The 16959-nt window shown below is 38.7% G+C and overlaps 2 protein-coding genes across 2 annotated transcripts; both read left to right on the top strand.

Moving 5' to 3' along the window:
• The first annotated feature begins 433 nt into the window (after window positions 1-433).
• LOC122061951 (acyl-lipid (9-3)-desaturase-like) lies at window positions 434-2513 on the top strand. Its single transcript, XM_042625545.1, has one exon. The coding sequence runs from the start codon at window positions 727-729 to the stop codon at window positions 2065-2067; it is 1341 nt and encodes a 446-aa protein (XP_042481479.1). The 5' UTR covers window positions 434-726; the 3' UTR covers window positions 2068-2513.
• Window positions 2514-7828: 5315 nt separating this feature from the next.
• On the top strand, window positions 7829-13443 carry LOC122061376 (G-type lectin S-receptor-like serine/threonine-protein kinase At5g24080). Its single transcript, XM_042624619.1, has 5 exons — window positions 7829-8117; window positions 9961-11327; window positions 11504-11684; window positions 11855-12308; window positions 12616-13443. Exons 1-5 carry the CDS (start codon window positions 7879-7881, stop codon window positions 12952-12954), a joined length of 2580 nt encoding a protein of 859 aa, XP_042480553.1. The 5' UTR covers window positions 7829-7878; the 3' UTR covers window positions 12955-13443.
• The last annotated feature ends 3516 nt before the right edge of the window (window positions 13444-16959 follow it).

Consider the following 16959-nt stretch of genomic DNA (forward strand, 5'->3'; position numbering starts at 1 on the left):
AAACTATAACCTAAATTAGATATTTTTTTAGGTAGAAATTTAAATTAACAACCCTAAAAAGAAAATTATAAAAATTAGATAATTCAAATTTATCTCATGATACATCTAAAACTCTTCATATTTCTTTGCCAGTTATATGGGATACCAACAAGAAAATATATACATATATATATGGATGACTATCCTCTGACCTTAATTAGCAATTTTAAAAACAGATTCTTAGATTTGCTAAGCGTGGATGGTGGTAGGTACTTACCAGCCACTATCCTATTCCTGCCAAAGTACGGTCAAGGGATCGAATCGTCTCTTACTCCTCTCATGTGCTTCCAACCGGTGAAGGGTTGAACTTGTGGTAGATATTTTTCAGAACTTATCTGTGGTGCTTCGTCGTCCTCAACTTCTAAGCTTAGCTGTAATCTCAACGGACCCTACCACTCCTCCTTAAACTCCTTATATAACTAACACAGTTTCTATGAACAATTAGAGGAAGCAAATCTTATATTTGACGCCTTTTGATTTTCATGAAAACTACCCTTTTCATCTCTTCCTCTCTCGACGAAGAAAGGAAGAGATAAGGGGCAGAGGCAGAGGCAGAGGCAGAGGCAGAGGCCAAGAGGGAACCTAAACTGGTTTATTCTTGAATCTTTTTCAGATTTTCGTCTACTGGTTGTGAAGTTTCATTAGAGATCTTTGTGGGGTTTTTTTTGTTTTTGTTTTTGGGTTTTAATGACGGACGCCAAGATGTATGTTTCAACAGATGAGCTTAGAAACCATAACAAACCCGGAGATCTGTGGATCTCGATACAGGGGAAGGTCTATGATGTTTCAGATTGGGGTAAAGATCACCCAGGTGGTGATCTTCCGCTTTTAAATCTCGCAGGTCAGGATGTTACTGATGCTTTTGTTGCTTATCATCCTGGCTCTGCTTGGAAACTTCTTGATCGTTTCTATGTTGGGCATTTGAAAGATTATCAGGTTTCTGAGGCTTCTAAGGATTACAGAAAACTTGTTTCAGAGTTCTCTAAACTGGGTTTATTTGAAAAAAAAGGACATATAACCTTCTTTTCGCTTTGTTTTATGGCAATGTTGTTTGCCGTTTGCATTTGGGGTGTGATAGGTTCTAAGAATGTGTGGGTTCATCTGGGATCTGGTGGGTTGATGGGGTTTCTTTGGATTCAGAGTGGATGGATCGGACACGACTCTGGGCATTACCAGATCATGACGGGGCGTCGTCTCAATCGATTTACGCAGGTTCTTGCAGGAAATTGTCTTACAGGTATCAGCATTGGGTGGTGGAAGTGGAACCACAATGCCCATCACATTGCCTGCAACAGTCTGGATTTCGATCCCGATCTTCAGCACATCCCCTTCTTTGCCGTATCTCCAGCGTTGTTTAACTCGATCAGGTCGTGCTTCTATGACAGGAAGATGACATTCGATCCAATCGCCAGATTTCTGGTGAGTTACCAGCATTGGACTTTCTACCCTGTTATGATCTTTGCTCGTTTTAATCTCATTGCCCAGTCGATATTTTTGTTAACATCTAAGAGAAAGGTCCCAAATAGAGCTCAGGAGATTGTTGGGATGTTGGTTTTCTGGGTCTGGTATCCTCTACTTGTTTCATTCCTTCCCAGTTGGGGGGAGAGGTTGATGTACGTGCTTGCATGCTTGACTGTTACTGCAACTCAACATCTTCAGTTTACCTTGAACCATTTCTCAACAGAAGTCTACGTAGGTCCACCGTGTGGAAATGACTGGTTTGAGAAACAGACGATGGGCACACTTGACATCTTATGCCCATCATGGATGGATTGGTTACATGGAGGATTACAGTTTCAGGTTGAACACCACTTGTTCCCCCGCTTACCTCGGTGTCATTTCAGGAAGATTGCTCCCATTGTGAGGGATCTTTGCAAGAAACACAATCTTCCTTACAACAGTGTTACATTCTTGGAAGCTAATAAGAAGACCCTTGCGACTCTTAGCACTGCTGCGTTGCAGGCTCGGGACCTCTCAAACCCTGTTCCTAGGAATTTGGTCTGGGAAGCAATTAACACTCATGGTTGATGTTTCCCAATTTTTTGGGATCTTACTGTTGACTCCACCAACTGCTGAGTTCTCTGTGCGGATCATCCAGCAGTGTCTACGGATGGAGCACCCCAGCTTAGTCATTGCTTGCAGATGTTGATCGTTTGTTCTTTGATCTCGGTACTCATAGATTTCGATCTTGACCCATACAGATTGAGGTTTCAAATTGTCCATACATTTGTTTTACGGATTTCTTAAGTTTCTTTTTATATCTATCTATGACTGGAGATAAAAGTTTAGAGTAATAGCTACTTATTTGTATTCAATTATCACAGATTCTCTATGATTTTATTAGCCTGTTTATTTGGATTGTTGAACATCCATGTAGCTGTCTGGCTTATGTTGGGAGGTACACCCTGTTCAGGTCAATGGATGTAACATTTGAAATTTTGGTTATCTTCCAATGCTATTATTGCTTTATTCAAGATTGGTTCGAAATCAGCAGCTTTTGCATTTGACATGAGGTTTATAATTTCATTTTTATCCAATGTTATTCTGTCTTTTTATCTTCAAGAAGAGAAGTTATGATCTTCACTGGTACTTTTAAGATAATTCTTTCTAAACCTTAATATATATATATATATATATATATATTTTCCACTTTTTTTTAACTCAACTCGTTCCATATTGAATTGCTCAAACTGTGGTGTAGGTTTCTAGGGAAGGAATTTAGATTCCTCTATACTATTTAATGGGCTCGACCTCCGCATTTAATCAATCTTTGTTATATGGACTTCATAGGGCATTGAACCCATTAGAGATAATGAAGTTGTTCTGTAGGTCTGTCCTTTATTTCACCAGATCTGTAGTGCACTTCCCCCCTCTAAATCAAATTGCTACTTGATTTTGGTGTTTGGATTGACCAATTGTGGAAGAGGGTCTCTCTATGACAGCTGAATCCATTTTAACCTGTATTCTGGTAGGATACAAACTTTAAAAAATAGAAAAAATATTATAGTTAGAAGTTATTAAACAACATCTTTTTGTGAACCATCGGGAACAGAGTGAACTGCATGCTCTGGTCGTGTCACTGGTGGCTTTTGCATAGAGCTACACCTCAACCATCAGGTTGTGTATTAAATGCTAGTTTACAATGAGGATTTTTTTTTTTCACTTCCTAGATATAATTTTTTAAGATCTCCCAAATACCTGAACAGTTCCACCAGTCATACCTATTGAAGCTTTCCATCAGTGACATTTTCTTTTTCTAGCTTGTGTATGCTCTGTAGAAAAGAACTGAAATTGGTTCAGAGCATATTGTCATACTGAGTTTGAAATGAAAAAAAAGATGGAGTTGAAACTCGTGCTACTGCAAAATTCACAGCATGACTGCCAACTACTACATTATTGAATATGGATAAGTGCCACTTATTGTTCAAGACACTACTAAATCCATAACGGAGGAGATATGAATGAAATGTATAATGATGAAATTTGAAGTTTGTATTGATCAAATTGGAGGTATCTTAAACCATGTAAATAATTGGTATACGAATAATATGAGTCTGCTTGACTCGAATATCTTATCATTACTTAAGGCTTTTGTCAAGGTCTAACCCTTTTTTTCTTTTTTTGGGTGCAAATCCATGGTCCTCATCATACTATGTTTCCTTTGAGTGAATTCTCATTTAGTGAATGTATTTTTCACAGTAAGGTGCCCTTTTAGCCTGATTACTAGATGTGATAGTTTAGGCACTCATTGTTGTCAACTTGATCAATTATCTCTCTAGGTGAATCTCCCTGTAACTGGACTGGAGAAATTCCCAATAAATGGCATACATGCCCTTTAGAGAGAAACAGAGGTCTGTCTTATCTGTTTATTATGCACAAATGATGACGTTTCTTGATAAGCTGAGAGATGGGAATTAAGTCTCATACTCTCCTGTCAAAAGCTGCCCAAATATAGAGAATTTTGGGGTGCTTGGAAATTTATTCAGTTTTCAATGAATTGAAAACCATATGTTTGAATGTGATTTAACCAATCTATGGTTGATTTACAGATTTAATACAGGTTTTTGAAAGGGATTACTATTTGGACCCTTTTTGGTTTAGTTGTATTATTTATTTTGGTCTACTCTGTTCGAGGGTGTAGTCCTTAGGCTGTGAATTTCTAACCCCTCCCAGACAGGAGTGCATAGACTGCCCAGATTGCCCCAGCTAGTAGCTGAGGGGTGGCAATTTTAGGGTTGGACGGGCTTAGCTGCGTTTGGCATAACCTATTACTAACACTGGGCATAACGTATTGCTAGGAACCCAGTTTGGCTTACATGCCATGATCCATAAAATTCTTATGTGAGGCTTCTGATATGAATATCCCCTTTCTCTTAGGTTGTGAAGTTGAACAGCTTGGACATTATTACTGCTTTAGAAGTTCTGCTGGTTTCTAATAAATATACGTGTGCAGCCTTTGCATTGTTTATTGTACTCTTCACTCTATCAGCTATATGTTCCTTAAATCCTCTAGGATCAGCTTTAGTTGGACAATCTCTTGCCATTTGCACTGGTGGTTCTTGAATGTAAAAATACTAAGATTTAGACCAGTTTTTCTTTTGTCACTTGCAATAAAATTGCCTAGAATGCTGAGAAAACAGCTCCATTGAATTGTAGTGTGTTACAGGAATCATAACTCCTGAATTTCCAACTGAAAGGGAGTCTGAGGCTGTTAACTGTTATAGAATATATTTAAGTCCGGAGGCCTTGCTCAGTGTTTTCTTCAGTTTTCTGTAGGACCATGAGTTCCACTGTTAACCATGTACTGTGGAGGTTGACTATGAGAAGTTGACCCTCCATTTGCTTCAAACCTTTACCTGATTCTGATTGGATTAACTTTAGCTCTATAATCCTTTGCGCCATAGATTGATAGCCATATTTAATCCAATATAGAATTAGTTGAGTTCAAGGTTTTTCTTTTGGCATTTCACTCTAATTAATTAGCAAATCAGATCACTAGGGACTCTTGTTAATGTGACACACTAGGATGTGTGTTTTGGATTGAGATAGGTGAACTCAAACTCAACTAAGCTTATCCCCACTTAATGGGGTTTGTCTTTATTGTCTTGCTTCGCCTTTCAACCCCCCTTGGATTTGAGCAAGAGAAGATATATTGCATCTGCAACAAATGGGAGGTGCTGCTTTCATGATCAATATTTGCAACCCAATATCAAAGCTTGGAGTGTGATTGTGGTTGCCTTTGGAAATTAACTACGTAGAACTGGTTTTTGAACTTTGAACTACCTGACATTGTTCTAGTGGAGATTGTTCCTCTGTTGACTGGCACCTCAACCTTGGGCAATATTTGCTTGGTCAATTATTCATTCTTGTTATCTTCTCTTGCAGTGATATTCCTAAGTTTCTTATATTTAGCTCCCCAGAAATTAAGAGTTTTCCACTGGACAGCACCACAGGGTTTGAGCCCTGCACTCTGTTTTTAGAACTAATTTTTTTTCCTTCTCTGCATTTGGAAAATCTCTGTTTTGGGAGAGTGAAACAGAGTGGATGGGTTCCCCCCCCCCCCCCCCCCCCAAGATGGAGCAACCTTATCCTCTTCACCGATGATACTATGTTCTTTTTGCTAATCTATCCTACAACACCCTACAGGGCCAATGTCTAACCTACTCCTTTTGGGGGGTGGGGGGTGGGGGGTGGGTGGTCGAGTTGGAAAATAACCTCTCTGCAAAGCATGGGCAATGCTATCTATTTTCGTAGTGGCAGGAGCCTCTTGCATTGTGTACGGCCTCTTTTTTTTTTTTTTCCTTCTTCAACTTGGATGATGGACAGGGATGAGGAATATGTGGTAGATGCATCAATTTGTAAAGTCATAAACCACGCCAAAGGGACGTACAAGCCTTGAAATCTTGATCTCCTAATGATTACATGAGCAAGCAAGTCAATTGCTAATTTCTTCTCACTAATTTTACGGATTCACCCCAACTCCAATCAATTGCATCCACATGGTTTATGTGGATAGCTTGCATAGGTGTTCCAAAAAGGGGGACCGGATCGGCTGATCTCTGTATGGATACTTGGGTTAGGGTTTGTTGGGAGTTGGGACCAATTATGACTGATTCGGGATTGATTCAGTGTGGTTTGATGTCACTGTTTGCTGATTAAGAAAGATGGTAAGAAATTGGGTGGTTGAGGTTGGTCCAAGTTCAAATAAGCAGGATCAGCGATGGGATTGGCACCAACCGGTTCTGATTCAGCCAGACCGGCTGGAATTGGTTGAAACCATTGAAACACTTCCTGGATCGGCAGATTCAGAACAGCATGAATTGGGATTGGGTTTGGCCAATTCTCAATTGAGAATCTGGAATTTTGTTGAAAATCTTTCTGTGGAACTGGTTCTGACACTAGAATATACGGGCACGGTATAGAAGGAGAGAAAATAAGGTTTTGGTTGATTAGGAGGTGTTGCCCTTTGGCTTAATAAACGAAGCTGGGTGGACATTTAGCTTGGATGATAAAACCTACTTCTTCTCTTGAGAGAGAAAATAGATATTGCTAAGATTTCAAATCATATTCATTAATTATAATTGTGTTTATTAAATAGGCTAAACAAAAAGTTACAACCTTACACTTCACAATTTCACTTCACGTTCCATGTAATTTAACTTCTATCCACTTTTCATAACTTTCGATATTATGTTGCATAATTATCAAACAATTCACCGTGACAATAACTCTTACCTCACATATAAATTTATTTGACAGTTAGGTACGTAATCAGCATTGGATTGTCTTTATCTGGCGATTCATATCAATATTGGCTGTGAATGATATTGAGTTGGACTTTTTTTATTTTTTATTTTGAAATGAAGAGTCATTTTGATCCCATAAAGGTCCAATGCAACCGATTCAAATCAGTAGCCGATACCATGAACTAAATCCTCCTCTACCAGATCCGCTGATCCCAATTCTATCTGATCTAGTCCGTCCTTGTACAAAAACTAGGGTTTGTGCCTTAGAAGTTTAGAACATTGATTCTAGGGCCGATACAGACTGGTGCGAATTGATGTTGCTCCGATCCAGAACCAGATTCAGATCTTGATTTCTTGTTTTAAAACCCTCGCTCTGAATCAGCTGGAATTGGGATCAATCTTGACAAATTAGCAGCCTATTCAAGTACGATTCTTGAACTCTTAGTGCAAATGGAATGAGGGTCCTTGCTAACGAGTGTGTGAAGACCTTTGGCCCGACTAATCTTTCAGATACACGTGTATGCTTTGAACACAGGTGAATTAGGTCAGTGCCAACTTCTATGATAACCAAAGAAACTGCGAAACTAACCTCAAGAAAGATAAAAAAGGATCGATTTAAGCAAGCTCCCTTGCCAACTGAACTACACCCTTGGGGTTAAGTGCCCCCTTATGGCCTCACCATCCTTTGCTACCAACCATCATAAGGAATGGTTGGCTCTGTTCAAATCCTAGTGTGAACTGCTATGAATCCTAGTGTGAACTCTGAACCATTAACACTCTAATTTCTTCCTTGAGAGACAGACGTGTTGTCTCTGATCTGTCTCAATCCATTGCTGAACCAAGAACAACTAAACACGTGCCACAATTCCGGTGATTCTCCGGCCGACCCATCAAAAGATTTCCCTCTTTTCAACGTTTTAGTTCAACCACCAATGTACACGTGGAAGTCCATCGTGTTAATCCTCCAAAATTTGAAAATCTCCCTTTCGTCTTCATCTTCTTCTGTAATAATTTATAAGAACAGAACCAATATACAATGGCTTCTTTCTGTGTTTCTTCTCTCAGAACTCTTCAGTGAACGGTTCTTACCAAAATGTCGTCTTCTACATTTCTGGGATTGCTCTTTCTTGTTCTGGTCGAGCTAGCGAGTTGTTTGTCTAACCAGATCATACTTGGTTCGAGACTGTTAGCTCGTGATGAACAAGGATTGGTTTCTGAAAATAGAACTTTCACATTTGGATTCAGTAAGGTTGGGTCGCAAGATCAGTTTCAACTGGCAATTTGGTACGCAGAGCTTCCTGGGGATCGAACCATTGTTTGGTCTGCTAATAGGTAACTCTTCAAGCTTTTGCTTTCTGTGGATGTCTGTGATTGAATGATGAATTTTTGTAGGCTCCTTTGAATATTAGTGAGAGGGAGTGAAGTAGAGCCTCCCTACGCTAGTGCAGTAGCCTAGTTCCCCATGAGGTTTCGTTTAGTCTAGTATTCTTCCGACATTTGGGGTGGGGTCGGGTTTGTCCTTTCGAATCTCCTCTCATATAGTAAGCTATGGGATTCACACTGACATTCTTTCTCCTATATTAAGATACTAGGATCTACTAAATAAATCTATCTCCATTGGTATGGTTTTTCAGTGTGGCGTCCTGATAAACCTTAGCCCTTATTGATAATTATTGCAAATGCTTTTCATTTTAATTTTTCGTTAACAGCATTTCTCTCACTTTATTCCCCTTTTGTTTTATGTAGTCGTAGAAAAATTATTATCACAATTGGTGGTTAGGGGCAAGAAATTATTATCGACGGTTGGTGGTTAAGGGTAGAAGTAGCCTCTTCAAAATTAGGGAGAGAGATCCATACAGCGTCATATAGGAGGTTTAATGAAGAAAGAGTGTGGGATCTACGGAAGGGATGTAAGAGGGCATATATAGGAATTTACACACAAGTGTCGTAGTAATATTTTCCCCTTGATATTATGTCATATAATTATTTCCCCCCACTCTAAAACATCCTTTACAACAAAATTGTGATTTCAAGAAATGTTCCTAATATTTTATGACTAATAAAAAATTATGACTGCAAATGGCTTTTTTTTATCCAACCCTCATGATCTAACTAAACATATAACATGGGATGAAAAAGAAGGATTAAAATGCAAAATTTTTTTTCCAAGAGATGTGATTGTATGGTAAGATTCTTCAGTTCTCATTCGTATATCTTTCTATTTACTTAGGTTGTTATTCACTTAGGTTGTGTTTGTTTGACAGGAACTGATTAGAAAGGAAAACAAACACATATAAGAAAATCAACAAATTACAAAGTTCTTGAAAATTTTTCTAATTTTTGGTGGGGACAAAGAAAATGGTTTTCCTTCATAATGGAGAAGAATTTTTTTACCACTGGTGACGTACTTATGTAATCATGTGACTGGATTGTTGTGTCGTCATCATTTTTGGTCCCTATTATACGATATTGAAAATACTCTTGCTCATGCTAATCTAAACATTAACTAAAGGAGATTCTCTCTTAACCATATATGAAGAAAAACTAAGTCAAACAAACAGCTAGAGAAAATTGTTTTTCTCTAAGAAAGGTATGCTGTTGATAGACTCATGATGCCGTCGACAGACCTATGCCTATGTCTATCTCTCTCCTCCATCCCTGCTTATTGAATCAACCGTTAATTCCAAGAAAGACTGATGGCATACCTAACATCTTAAAAAAAAAAAAAACTATGTATAGTGAAGTTGGTAGAAATCGTCTGCAATTCCGTGCAATATCACCTTCAGGCGATGACACGTGTATTGATACCAATACAATGGGCCAGATTTGGTATAATTAATAAAACATTAAATCAATGAAGAGATATTTAAATCAGATCTGGACCATTGTATTGGTATCAATACACGTGTCACCGCCTAAAGATGATATTGCACGGAATTGTACGAGATCAGAATTGCAGAGGATTTTTTTCCATAGTGAAGTGCAACGGTACTGTGTTTTTGAGAATTTTTTTCCACCAAAAATAGTAGTCAACGATTTAGAAAGAGAAAGTACGGAAATACCATATCCAAAAAAAATGGAAATACTTCCTCCGCCTTTAGACTCTTTACTGATAACACTTGCAGGTGTTTGACTTGTAGTCAACGATTTCATTTTCCCTCCATCATCTAAATAGAAACTCACTGGTCGGAAAAGATGCAACCCTGGAGCTTGACAACACTGGAAATCTCGTCCTCGTCGACCGTAGAACCACCTTGTGGACTTCAAACACCTCCAACTCCGGAGCCCAGACGGCGGCGATCTTAGATTCCGGCAATCTCGTCCTCTACAACAGCACCCTCCAAGTCATTTGGCAAAGCTACTCAAACCCTTCTGATACACTTCTCCCTGGCCAACCATTAACGGTCTCCTCAGAGCTGTCCTCAGCAAAATCACCCTCACACGGAGGTTACTATACCCTTAAAATGCTTCAGCAACCCACTTCACTCAGCCTCGGATTGACATTCAATTTACCGGAACCAAAGAACTCATCCTTTGCTGATCTAGAGACTCTCAGCAACTACTCGTATTGGGAGAGCCCTGAGATATCAAATGTGACGGGAGATGTGGTTGCGATTCTGGACGAATCGGGAAGTTTTGGAATGGTTTATGGCCAATCTTCCGATGGGGTTGTGTATGTATACAAGAACGATGGTGATAATGGAGGGTTGACAGGATCGTTCAACCAATCAGGATCATCTTTTCGGCGTTTGATTCTTGAGATGAATGGAAATTTGCGTTTGTATCGATGGGATAATGATTTGAATGGGTCTCGCCAATGGGTTCCTGAGTGGGCTGCGGTGTCGAATCCCTGCGATATCGCTGGAGTTTGCGGGAATGGTGTTTGTAATTTGGACGCAACCAAGACCAATGCGACCTGTACATGCTTGCCTGGGACTTCCTTTGTAGGATCCGATCAAGTATGCTGGTATAATTCGTCTCTTGCAGGGAACTGCTATAAGCCTCATCAAAATTCGACCTCACAATTCAAGATCGCAACAATGGCTCAGACTAACTATTACTTCTCTGATCCTTCGGTGATTGCAAACTACAGTGATATCACAACAGTCTCCAAATGTGGTGATGCTTGTCTCTCGGATTGTGAGTGTGTTGCATCTGTGTATGGGCTCAGTGAAGAGAAGGCCTACTGTTGGGTTCTGAAGAGTCTGGAATTTGGGGGTTTCCAAGATCCAAGCACGACAATGTTTGTAAAAGTTGGAAATAATGTCTCGACAATACCAGGATATGGAGGTAGAGGGTCTGGAGGTTCATCAGAAAAAGGGTCTGGGAGTAACCACGACAAGGTTCTTGTTCTTCCAATAGTTCTCTGCACGTCTCTTCTCGTTGGATTGCTCTGTTTCTTGCTATATTATAGCCTCCATGAACGGAGATCCTTAAGGAATGCCTTTGAAAGTTCTTTGAAAGTGTCTGGTGCTCCATTGAATATCAGCTACCGAGATCTGCAGAGCGCAACCAATAATTTCTCTCAGTTGCTAGGAACAGGTAACAATTGGCTTCTCATTGTTGCTTATCAGTACTTATGATATTTCTAATTAGAATTAGATAGAGATAATTATAAAATGATAATACATGAATCCCAAAAAATGTGATTTAAGGAGTCAGTTTGTTTAATTAACAGTGATCAGAGACAATATAATTGTAATATTTGTCCTTGGCAGGAGGGTTTGGATCTGTATACAAGGGAACCCTTGGAGATGGGACACTAATTGCAGTGAAGAAATTAGAAAGGTTTTTGCCACATGGGGAGAAGGAATTCATTACTGAAGTAAACACCATTGGTTCAATGCACCACATGAACTTGGTTCGATTGTGTGGATTCTGCTCTGAGGGGTCACACAGGTAGATAAAATCCACATGAATTTCCATGCTTTTCTGTTTCCTTTCTCTGGGTATTTGGCCTATCAAAAACAAAGTTCAATTAATTTGTCATTTGCTAGCACAGATCTTTCCACTAGAAAATGCTGTGAACAAACATGCACCATTTGATTTTTAATTTCTCTAATTTACAGGCTTTTAGTGTATGAGTTTATGAAGAATGGTTCACTGGACAAATGGATATTTCCCTCGTATAACAGCGAAGACAGACTACTAGACTGGCTGACTCGTTTCAATATAGCCATCTCTACTGCCCAAGGAATTGCATATTTCCATGAGCAATGCCGGGATCGAATTATTCATTGTGACATCAAACCAGAGAATATACTCTTAGATGAAAATTTTTGCCCAAAAGTATCAGATTTTGGATTGGCCAAGTTGATGGGAAGGGAGCACTCTCATGTTGTCACCATGATTAGAGGCACCCGAGGCTACCTAGCCCCTGAGTGGGTCAGTAACCGCCCTATTACTGTCAAGGCTGATGTCTACAGCTATGGTATGCTTCTATTAGAGATTGTTGGTGGCCGGAGAAATCTTAATATTTCTTTTGATGCTGAGGGTTTCTTTTACCCTGGATGGGCATTTAAGGTATCTATCGAATTCTTAACTCGTCGTAATCTGTGAATCAAGAATTATATACTCTCACACCCCCCCCCCCCCCCCCCACAAAAAAAAAACCCAAGGGGGAGTGTGGAGATGTTGGGAGTTATGGAGCTTTAGTCTCACATCAGTTTCTTCAGGTCCTTGGTGCCTTCATATACTTGAGGAGCTCTCTCTTCCTAATACCTAAAGGTTTTGTGTTGGACCTTCCAACACTACCATCTAGTTGTTATCAACTTTCTTATTCCCATAAGAGCAAAATAAGAATGTAATCATATAAACTTGATTCTTGCAGGAGATGACGAATGGAACACCAATGAAAGTTACAGATAAACGATTAGGAGGAAATGTGGTAGAAGAAGAGTTTGTGAGGTCATTGAAGGTTGCCTTTTGGTGCATCCAAGATGAGGTGGGGATGAGACCTTCAATGGGAGAAGTGGTAAAGATGCTGGAAGGAACAGTTGAGATCAATGCTCCACCAATGCCTCAAACTGTATTAGAGTTGATTGAGGAAGGCCTGGATCATGTCTACAGAGCCATAAAAAGGGAATCAAATCATTGCAGCTCCTTCACTGTGACCAGCCAACCATCATCCCATGCTACTTGTAGTTATTCTACCATGTCACCAAGATAATCAACCTTTGGTGGAACAGAGTTTTGTTTGGATCATATCGTGGCTAAGTCAATCAGACCACACTCCTTGGGAAACCTTTGGGTGTAAAGGCTCCAAAATAGTAGAATTAGAGCTGATTGGTGCTATATATTTTGGCAGTGTTTGCTATGCATTATGGGAAATGCATTCTGAAGTGAGAAAATACAGAAGAATCGGTATTAGAATGCATTCTATACCCATAATCTATTATGCATACCAAACACAGCGGAATAGATATTGGACAAGGGCTCGGCTGTACTATTCAGATGATGTAGATTCTTGCAGCTCTTGAAAGACAATTCAGACCGCTCCCTTGATCTCCTATATATTTTTTTTTAAACCTTTTTTAAGGGTTGTTCTTATTTAACTCGATATCTTCTTTCCTTTTGTGGAATGCCAAATATCATGAGAGCAACAACTTAATAAAATTACTATACATCACGTAAATGACATAATTATTTTCACCTTGTATATGAAGTGCCCAGAATAATCCCAAACTCGTGATTGTGTCCTATTCAACTCCTCAAAAACTTGTATTGAAAAAAATTGGAAATATTAGCGATCTATTTTATTATTGAACTATTCATCTGAACGCACTCGGCTTGTTGAGACTCCTGTCAAAATCTGCACCTGGGATGTAGCTCACATCTTTGTTGGGGCTTCATAGAATCTAAGGTTGTGTTTTGTATGCATTCTTGGACTAGATTCTAGGTTTAGAACACATTCAAAACCAAGTTGATTAATCTCTATTTTCTTGTTTCAGAATACATTCTAGACTCATAAACTATTCTAATGATGCATACCAAATACAACCCAAGTTATAATGAGTGCTTGCTTACCAACAATGAAGATGGTATTGGTCCTTTTCAGTCGTGTCACTGTATTTTAGCAATTTTGCCCTTTGTTCATATCATGTTCTGATTTGGTATCAGTGTTGATCGATATCAATATCGATCGATCAATGTAGCCAATCCGAGACCAATACCTAAAACCATGGTCTTAACTCTTGAATGACAATTCAGTAACACAGAAAGCTCTACACATGATGGTGCTAGTGCCACGCTCTTGCCATGCCCAACCATATGCGGGGAACTGTTAAGCAGACTAGGTCTCAGTGCCTTCATAGGATGCTATAGGTAACAAAAAATATGCAAGGATTTCATTTTTTTTCCTCAATGAAGGTAAATATGTTAAAAAAAAAGGAGGGGGGGGGTGGGTTGGGGGGAATATGTCATAAAGTTGTATTAAATGTCGTATTAAATGATTTTAATTTTTTGAAAATCTCTTTTTTTAATATCCATTAAATAACTTTTGAGAATGAGACAAAGACGCAATTAAAAGAAGGAGAAAAAAACACTCCCTGGTTGTGTGACGCTTCTGCAATGTGGGGGCTAATGAGGGGGGTTACATGGGCATCAATAGGGATGTCAATTACAGGTTCGAACTTGTAGGCTCGACCGTTTAAAGCTCGAACCAGCCTGGCCCGAGTGCAAGGTGCTACCCGGCAGGCACCCTGATCGAGACCGACCAATTAATGGTCCGACATGTTTAAGGCCCATTTATAGCATGTTTAGAGTTAATTTATAACTCATTTACTAAGCACGACATATTTAAAAGACCGTTTATAGCCCTATAGCCCATTTAGAGATAAATGTGTCACTAGACCATTTAAAGCCCGACTAAGGCCCATTTAGCTCGATTAAAGATATGTACCTAGCCGACCGTTTATAAATGGGATCATACCTAGCATATAAGGATTGATTACTTAAATGGGCCAGTCACAATGCAAGGTCCCAAAGTGGAGAAGCCCGATTAGGACCGACCAAAACCAGCCTAGCCTGACTGATTAACACCCCTAAGCATCAACATGATGGATTTTTTTTATTTCATGAGGGTAAAATGGTAATTTTTCATGCTCCTATGGTCCTGCCTAGGCGCAAGAGCCGCACAACTAGGTATTGTTATTTTTCCTTCTTTTTTTTTTTTTAATCATTTTATTTATTTTAAAAAATGTGGATTCCACAATCCACATGAATGATACCTATTTCGGAACACTAACTGGTGTGACATGCAGATACCTTCCCACACTTGTAGCTTGAGAAACCCTCTGAAAGAGAGAGCTACCCTAAATTATTCAATATTTGTATCTTGAATCAAACCAAAAACCAAACGATTCCAGGTTTGCATGAACAACCCCTTCAATTTGTTCCACCACCAATTCATATGATAGATTAGAATTTGAAGCTACCATGAGAGCGACCCAATGGCCCTATCATCGTTAACCAATCATTTGTTGAAGTTTCTTTGTGGTCTGGACTTGAGACCTAGGCTGTGTTTGATAACGTTTTTGTTCCATAAATGACATTTCGTATAAAAAACAAAAATTTCAGTTTCTGTGTCAAAATGCCCTTTTTAAACGGGAAAAGGGTGTTTAGTGAATTTGTTTCTGAAATGATTTTAAAACACAAGTCTTCTCTCCTCTTTGTGCGCGAAATTGTTAAAAATGAAGAGCTAGGGCGGAAGACAAGTTTATCGGGAAAGATTTTCCTAAATTCCTTCAAATAGTTCCTTTTTTTTTTTTATTTGGAACGAAAGTGGGAAGACAAAACAGCTATTTGTTGTTCTGTCAATTTCAGTTTCTACTGTTCTTTTTTCACATTTTGTTTTAAAAAAAGGGAAACTCGTCTATGATGCACCAAACGCTTTATTCATTTTTTTTTTTTTTTTCCAATAGAACAAAAAAACTCAAAAAACGTTCCAATAGAACGTTACCAAACGCAGCCTTAAACTAATTCAAGGCATTGACATCGTATCAACCCCTATGTATCGATATCATTGTCACCCGATATTGGCATCACATGGTTGGGTAGTTTGGCCCAACTCCGATCTCTGCTTATCTGGTGATTATTCCTCAAAGAGTGGGTGCGTAATCCGTGATCATCAATAGATGATATTTCTATAATATATGTATATATATATATATATATATGAGTGTACAAGCATAAGAATAAAATAGATTTAAAGAAAAAAAAACCAGATCAGGTCAGTCATTGATAAGGAATGTCAATTATGGGTCCACATCAACAGGCCTAACCTGACCAATATTATGTCGTTCCTGATGCAAACTTGCTATCCAATAGACGCTTAATTGAGATTGGTCAATTAATAGCCCGACTCAATCGAACATATTTAAAATGTGTTTAGAACCTACTTAGAGCTTGTTTCCTCATACAACCACATTCATGACAACGTAATGGAGGCTTTCACTGAGCCGAAAGTGTTTGATCCATTACGTTTGAAGCCAAGTTATCGGACAATGGGCTTTGCTTTTATGCTAGGAGTCACATTATTAAGTTTCGCTTCAGGAGATACGTGACTCAGACAAAATCTCTCTTGTAGAGTTGTAGGTTAATACAGCACTGGATGCTCTCCTTGAAGGGCGCTACTCCATTTTCTTTTCTTTAGTTAGTTTAAATTAAATGCGCAATCCTTTTAATAGTACAGAAACTGGTAATATAAAATGAGACCATGTCTAATCTATGAGGACTGATTACTTAATAGGTCCCTTGTGATACATGTTATAAAAACAATGGTATCTCATTAAGCGATGATTATATGATGACAGGAAATATCAATAACACATGTATTCGGGGGTTTTCATGGGTGTAACACAGGCAAAAGACTCATGATGATGACTTAAGGAGGCTTGGAGCAGCTAAAATGAACTACTAGAAGAATTATTTTTTTTATTTTAATACCACATCATTGCCCTTAAGGAATATTCCATTTTTTTTTTTTAATGTACAAAGCCTTCCCTCGGAACCCTGTTTTTTGCTACAAACTTAGCAATGATGTGGTATTTTTACTACAAGATATTGCTTTTTCAGATGATCTTTTTTTTACTAACCTACACCCTAATAATGATGTAATTTTTTTTCTTATCATTGTAATGGACTAATGGCATCTTTGGTATCATTTTTTTATTTT

Source organism: Macadamia integrifolia, chromosome 14 (assembly GCF_013358625.1).
Source record: "Macadamia integrifolia cultivar HAES 741 chromosome 14, SCU_Mint_v3, whole genome shotgun sequence".
NCBI lineage: Eukaryota > Viridiplantae > Streptophyta > Magnoliopsida > Proteales > Proteaceae > Macadamia > Macadamia integrifolia.